Consider the following 7,415-nt stretch of genomic DNA (forward strand, 5'->3'; position numbering starts at 1 on the left):
TGTACACACAAAACATCAACTCTGTGCTGGCGCTGCAACTTTTCGAGGCATTCCAGCAGGTTTTGCAAAGCCGACCTGCAGTATCATGGGGCCAGTATCTCTTTGAACAACACTGGTGCGTGCGCTTAGCTTATTTGATGGTTTCTTTTACTTTATCCCCATCAACAGGTCATTATAAGAAACAGCCATTCTATTCCAACGAGTTATAGGTGAAACAGCTCACAATATGTGGAAACTTACAACTGGAAGCTTTTCGTAAACGACAGATATGCAGCGGCAAGCTCGCGGAGGCGCCCGTAACACCACATCCACATGCCACCCAGCAGGCGGTGAGACGCCCCGAACGCTTGGCGTTCGCGCGCGCAGGGGGAGCCGAAACGCGGCGCGCTTCCGAAAACACATATAAACTCTATCACATGATTCAGCAGTAACGGTTAGTGCGCAAGCGCGCGAGTAAACTAGGAGAGCTATTGCGGGTACTGAAGTGGCCCGTAAGTACCGCGCACGTGGCACGCGCTAAGGTCGAGAGTTGCGAGCAGCGGCGGCGCGCCCAGTCGGCACTCAGCTGCTGGTCTGTCAGGCGTTGATGAGCTGCACGTAGTTGGCCGGGAAGAGGCCGAACTGGCCGGCCGGCGACACGCCCTGCCACCAGCCCTCGTCGATCTGCTCGATGTTTGTGATGATGTCTCCCGGATCGAACGTGATCTCCGTGTCGTCCACTGCCGGGCAGACTGGCGGTCAGGTTCAGCGACAGACTTCACAGAACGCCAGGCAAACACAGCGCTACACAGCATAAACTCGAGAAACTCGACCTCCGTAGCAAGCATCGCTCAGTCAGAACTGGTGATGACGCGGGCATTCAGATTCGGCACAAAGTGTGAATGACAACTAAAGTAATTGCGATGAGCCATAACCAATGCCAGCAATGACAACGTTAGTAAAAGTCTTCCAACCCTAGCTGCTGCTGCAAAGTGGTACCCAGCGGTGAGTTACAAAAGAACTTGAATTTAAGTTGAGACTCAGATGTGTCTATCTGAAACCAAGAGTCTGACAAGACGACGATAGTCCCAACGGACGGACCACTAGCCTCGCTCCCCTAGGCCGCACCACTCGGATCACATCCCCCGGATGCAGCCCGCGGTTCTCCCTCCCGAAGTGGCACTGGGGGCGCAGCACTCACCGGCCTGGTAGTCGTAAAGCGCCTGGGCGCACAGGCCGTGCTCGGGCGCGATCGAGACCGAGGCCAGCTCGCCGGTCACCGTGGTGATCTGCACCTCGCCAGTGATCACCGCCGGGCCGGCGCCGTCCGCGTGGCCCCGCTCCGGCTCCGGCTCCGGCTGGGTGTACGCTGCAGCGGCAGCCGGCTCCGGAGCTGTGTAGGCCGCCGCCGGGGCGGCAGCCGGCTCCGGCTGGGTGTAGGCCGCCGCGGGAGCCGGCTCCGGCTGACTGTAGGCCGCCGCGGGAGCCGGCTCCGGCTGTCTGGCAGAGGCCGGCTCCGGCGCCGGGGCTGGCTCCTGTGCGTGAGCCGGTACGGGGGGAGGGGACGGCTCCCGCTGTGCGCTGACCGGGCCGGGGGACGGGGATGGCTCCTTAGGTGCGTGGGCAGGAACCGGAGGGGGCGACGGCTCCCGCTGGGTGAAGGTGGCCGTGGGAGCCGGCTCCTTGGGAGCGGCAGCCGGTGTCGGCGCCGGGGCCGATTCCCGGGCGGCTGGAGCGGGGTCTCTGTGGCCGTTCGGAGCGCCGCCTGCGGGCACTGCCGATCCGTTCAGCCGCCCCGCCGGTCGGGCCGCCGCCGCCGGCTCCTGCTGACCCGTGGAATCTGCCGACAGAGCCGACCCCGGGGGACACAGGTGAGACGCGGTGGCCGGGGTAACCCTCCCACTCACCATTCATTCGACAGACCCCAGACCGGCCAACACCAATGTTATCGCTGGACGCTCGACTGGGAAGGGAAAGCAAGCTTCGCCTCCGCTCAGCACGACAGGAGCCGCAAATAAACATCCATCGAACGGGTTGAGTCACGACAGCGCCCGCGACATTCCACGAAAACAAACAATAGCCGGCATTCTCAGAGCATGACTGCAGCGGCTGTGCATTGGAAAACTGGCAACGGTTCGACAGGATATTGTTTATTTGGCAGTGGAGGAGTGCCAACTCGAACCGAGGAACACTGAGCGAGTTAGACGAAAATGAGTTGCCTAAGAAAATGTTTAAAGTCTGACACGGCGAAGTAATAAAATCAAAACATGGCTTCTTTTGAATGGGAGAGAGCGAGTGCTTCAATCTGTCGAGTAGAATCAAAGCTTATATAAGCGTATTTTATAATTGCACTTAATAATTATATTTTGTTACGCCAAAAAACAAAAAAGCACGTGAAAGAAAAAATATATCAGAGCGAAAGCACGGCAGTTAGATCCTCCGCCCAGCCGCAGCGCAGCGGCCACGGCGTGGCGGCGCGTGGCAGCTGGGGCGCTGACTCACGTTGTGCAGCTGCCGGCGGCCAGCGTCTCGCCACGCCGCCCGGCCGGCCCACCGGGCTGGCGGGGCCCGAGCTGAGCTGGCCAGAGGCGGTACCGCGCGCGAACACGGCGCGCGCCTCGCCGGTCCGGTGGCCGATCAGCTTCTCCGCCTCCTGAGGGCAACAGACGGAAGGGACGTCGGCCACGGCGGTACCCGGGGTGCTCCACGCTGCACCCGGGACGACAGCCGGACCAACTCACGAACAGGGCTAACGGTATGTATAAGAGCCACCTGTCCAGCCCTAACCTATTATGCAAGGAACTATTACAGCTGCATTATCTAACTATTCCTCCTCCTGGACTGGGACCCTAGTGTGCCGCACCTGTTTCCGCTCGGCCCGCAGCCGGTCGGCGCGGTGGCGAAGCCCCTATCCTAACTACTATCACTAGGACCCCTCAGACCCCTCTGAGACTCTCTGTGCCGCACCTGTTTCCGCTCGGCCCGCAGCCGGTCGGCGCGGTGGCGCCGCTCCTCCTCAGCACGCTGGTCCTCAGCCAGACTCTGCTGCCAGCGCGCCGTCTGCTCGCCGTCCTGGGAGAGCACCCGATCGGCCTTGCGCTCGGCCTGGCGCGCCTCGTTAATAGTGCGGCTGCGCTCCAGCTCGTGTCGCTCTCGCAGCTTGGCCGCCTCCACCTGCGCGGCGGCGACGACCGGGAATGAGCGGCGGCAGGGACGTGATCTGTCAGAGTTCAAATGGCACGCAGACTACTACGGTCAGTGGCGCTTAGCCAGAATATGTTTTGTGTCTCCCTTACCCTTCAAACAATGCTATTATGGCCCTCCGTCCTTACTCGCCTCAATTCTCGTCCCTTTTTCCATCTCTCTTCTTTCCTCACCTCTCTCCTGTTCCTCTCTGTCTCGAGTCGCGCCTTCTCCTCGGCGACCCGTGTGAGCTCCTCCTGCTGGCGCTGTTTCTCCTCCTGCTCCTGACGCTCCCAGAACTTGTCCCGCTCAGACAGGTTGATCTCCGCCGTCGGAACGATGCGGTGGTAGTTGGTGCCCTGCCACGACCAGAAACCGGTCAGCGTCAGCCCATAAACACTCAGCAAGATTATTGCCCCAATCGTAATAGGAACAATACATAAAGCCGACAAAAGATCAGTGAACATTGCTTTGATGAATACTATCGATGATGATTTGGTCAATTAGTCCCCCTTCAACACAATTACTACGACCGGTTCCTGCTGCCCTCGTTCCTCCTCCCCTTCCCGCTCCCCCCACACACACCGCCCCTCGGTCGCGTCAGCGTACGTACCACTGGAGCGCTGTCGGCGCTCCTGGCGGCGGAAGCGGCGGCCGGTTTGGGCGCCGCCCGCTCCGCCTTCTGCTCAGCCTGCCGGACCTCCGCGATGTTCCTGGACCGCTCCCGCTCCTGGTTGGCTCGACTTTTGGCGTCGGCCAGCTGCGTAAGAACTCGCCGCGTCAGAAACAGGTTCCTATCATGACGGAAACAGGTCCCTATCGGGACGGAAACAGGACCCTACCGGGGCGGAAACAGGCCATTATCAGCGCGGAAACGGATCCCTATCAGAGCCTGCGGAAACAGGTTCCTATCAGAGCGACATGGCGTGAGATACACAGTGAAAAAGGCAGCGCGCAGCGGCAACAAACGACCTCAGAAACATGCCGTGTGTAATAAAGATAGCGATGCCGCTATCACAGTTCCGGCACACACTGTATGACGAGATAAGAAAGTAATGCACGCTTCAGTGTTCAGAATCAGTCACTGTGGAATGTCGACGTCAAATACATTGCACCATCGACAAGCCCTCAGATCGTCATCAACCATGATATGAATAGTAACGAAACACTTCAAGTCAAACTGCAAAAAGGTGGCACATGACAGCCCATTCATTATTTCATGCCTGATGTTAAGAGTTGGGCCGGGTACAAAAGCACTATTTCTATGCGTGGCACAGTTTATCTATAAAAAATGCACGAACTTTGTAATACCACACTTAACTTTTTGTGCACTTACACTTGCCTTTTCTGTAACTTACTGTCTACGCATTTATTCTAATCTCTCCAGTTTTCAGGCTTTCAATCCTGCACACCTTTATTTAGCCTACCATCTACCATTTCATCCTCACAGCTCACGTCAGTCCTTCCCCCATTCCTTATCTTTCTGCCACCACTTTCTGCATCTTTTCTCCTCCCTCGCCTATCCCCATCCTTCATCATCCCCCCCTTCCCTCGCTCATCCGCCCCAGAACCTCTCCGCTCCCCTCCCCTCACCTCTCTTCTGTTCCTCTCTGTCTCGAGTCGCGCCTTCTCCTCGGCGACCCGTGTGAGCTCCTCCTGCTGGCGCTGTTTCTCCTCCTGCTCCTGACGCTCCCAGAACTTGTCCCGCTCAGACAGGTTGATCTCCGCCGTCGGAACGATGCGGTGGTAGTTGGTGCCCTGCCACAAAAAAAACACGTCACTTGATAGTAACGAAAGACGCGCTGGTTCAACACTTAGCAAAATGACGTTTTAATAGCTTAAATGTAATTCACTAAGACCAACAAATGACAAAAAACCTACCCAGTTTCAATCCCTAATATATTATTTCATAGGAAGCTATATAAATTGGGTACTGGTTGATTTCAAGCTTTACTCCACTTCAGTTCCTACGAAAACCTCCCAAGTTGACCACAGAAGAAATGATCGCCCCTGGGTCAAAGCCCAGATAAGTGCAGCATCCCCCCTCAGCATCAGCACTCACCACCGGCTTGCTCTGGGGGCTGGTCTCTGTGGAGCGCTGCTTGAAGTTGTAGGCCGACGAGCCGGCGCGCACCAGTTTCTCCAGGATGGCCTGCTCGTCGACCTCGTCCTCGTCTCGCGCGTGCACCGTCAGGTGGTGGCCGTGCAGCAGCGCCGCCACGTCCCGCATGTGGTTCGTGCACGAGCCCTTCCGGCTCATCGGAGCGCCCTCGCCTTGCTGTGGGATGGCCCGGCAATACAGGGGATCAGTTATCGATGGCCTATAGGAACAGAGGGCTGTGTGCAATACCAGGCCAAGCCCCATTCCCATTTATTCGCCCCCACCCACCCCCACCGTGCACTACATTTATTCATAACTGCAATATTTGTCTATCTGAGACGAAGAAATACGCCGACGAAGAAATGAGGTTACAAAGAAACGCGCTACGACTATTTGCGTTCACGAAGTAATGCGACACGAATAAATGCGCCGGCGAAGATTTGCGGACGAATGAATGCACTACGAAGAAATGCCATAAGAGGATTTGTCCGGATGCCGACAAAAATTTGTTTTGGAATTACCAATCTGCTCGACTGTGTCACCGTGCTGACTGCTTTATTTTATTTGTAGATCGAATTGGTAATAAGTTGGACATCTCAATCTGTTGAGGCAGAGTGGACCACAAATATAAAATAAAGGGCATCAATACTAGCACTACCTACTGTCAATACTACCAGTACTACTACCTTCCTAGTCAGATACCTACACTACAAAGCATCAATATAATATTTATAATGGCACACAGTTGAAAATCTGTTTGCTACCTGGGCTTAAAATTGAATAAAAACCATACCATATTTCCACAAAGCAAATATCAACCTAGAAAGTTGTCCACACAATTAGCTTTATACAATCACTTAGGTACTCTGGTAATTGATCTCTGGTAATTGGGTCAAGAATTGGGTACTTCATGTGTACTGTGTCTCATGTTTTTATTTTGTGAATTCCTGCAGTTCTAAGAGGGAGCTAAAGGCTTGTATATTGCTCAAATAATCTTTTTGGTATGCATAATGCATATACTAGTAGTATATTTGTTACTAATTGCAGTTACAAGTGCATAATTTGTCTATGATAAAAATGAAGTGTTTTAACTTTTTGTCTTCATAACAAACATAAAAAGTAAATATCTTCAACCTACCCAGTTGATCAGCACATATTTTGGTAGGCTAGTCTTCGGATCAAGCAGTCTGCAGAAAGCATACATTATTTTGTTGCTGTTCAGGTCTTCACTCAATTCTGTGAGCCCACCATCTCCAGATGAAACCACCTTCAAAGTGTTGGTGTTCCCATCATAGCCATATAATGCCCTGTGAATAAAAATAGCTGTAAAATGTGAACATGGTTAAAATTCAGATGTCACATGCTCATTATCCTGTCACAATTATGCCACTACCACAAAATGGATTTAGGGGACAACAGTGAAAACAGGGCGCCTGGGGCTATTTGATCAAGGTTCGTGAAATTCACACGTGACGTTTAGCATGTAGAAGGCCGACAAAGGGGGAAAAGTTCCAAATGTCACGTGACTAATATGCCCTTCGGCTCCCTGTTTTCACCGGTGTCCGATTTAGGGAACAAGGTAAAAATGTTAGCTGCTCAAACTAAATGACTAATTTATACATCAGCTTGAATACCGCGATGACAGTGAATGTTTGAGAAGTACAAAAATGCAAACACAGTAAACAAAAAATACATTTACCAGTCTGTTTCACTTTTATCGTCAGTGACATCTTTCCACGCGGCGAGGAGCTTGGTTTCATTAGTCTTCAAATCAACAGCCATTGTTTGATAATTGGGTTGTGACAGAAAAGAATTAAGACCAGATAAATTCAGTCTTTCACATGTTAGCTTTATACTCAGCACTTAACAATGAAACAAAAATACAATAATTCAAAAAACATGAATTTATCCCTCCAACACAAACAACCGCGCCATAATCACAATTCACAAACGGCAAGCTTGTCAAGGTAGCTCAAATTATTTCACCGGCATCGCCTAAACTACAGACATATAAATAAGTCAAAAATATTTCACTCATTGACGTGGCACCCGGCGTAAGGATTTGACTGTGTGAGGATGGAAAGGGTCGGATCGGTGACTAAATAAAATATTGTGGTACCTATCATTACCTATAATTATATGGGATGTTCAC

General features: G+C 53.0%; 1 protein-coding gene across 1 annotated transcript; it reads right to left on the bottom strand.

Moving 5' to 3' along the window:
* Positions 1-172: 172 nt before the first annotated feature.
* On the bottom strand, positions 173-7,415 carry LOC122390120 (drebrin-like protein B). Its single transcript, XM_043382787.1, has 10 exons — positions 6,963-7,415; positions 6,402-6,570; positions 5,225-5,440; positions 4,756-4,920; positions 3,776-3,922; positions 3,357-3,521; positions 2,947-3,153; positions 2,482-2,632; positions 1,181-1,819; positions 173-719 (listed from the first exon to the last, which is right to left on the bottom strand). The coding sequence occupies exons 1-10, from the start codon at positions 7,043-7,045 to the stop codon at positions 577-579; spliced, it is 2,085 nt and encodes a 694-aa protein (XP_043238722.1). The 5' UTR covers positions 7,046-7,415; the 3' UTR covers positions 173-576.

Source organism: Amphibalanus amphitrite, unplaced genomic scaffold (assembly GCF_019059575.1).
Source record: "Amphibalanus amphitrite isolate SeventyFive unplaced genomic scaffold, NRLGWU_Aamphi_draft 000020F_arrow, whole genome shotgun sequence".
Taxonomy (NCBI): Eukaryota; Metazoa; Arthropoda; class Thecostraca; order Balanomorpha; family Balanidae; genus Amphibalanus; species Amphibalanus amphitrite.

Bases quoted from the DNA above. Each gene is read 5' to 3' on its own strand.
- LOC122390120 (XM_043382787.1), bottom strand. From the start codon at position 7,045: ATGGCTGTTGATTTGAAGACTAATGAAACCAAGCTCCTCGCCGCGTGG. The intron at 3,154-3,356 runs GTGAGGAAAGAA...GCCGCCGCGCAG, and splicing joins CAGAGAGGAACAGGAGAGAG to GTGGAGGCGGCCAAGCTGCG. The intron at 720-1,180 runs GTGAGTGCTGCG...TCTGCCCGGCAG, and splicing joins GCTTTACGACTACCAGGCCG to TGGACGACACGGAGATCACG.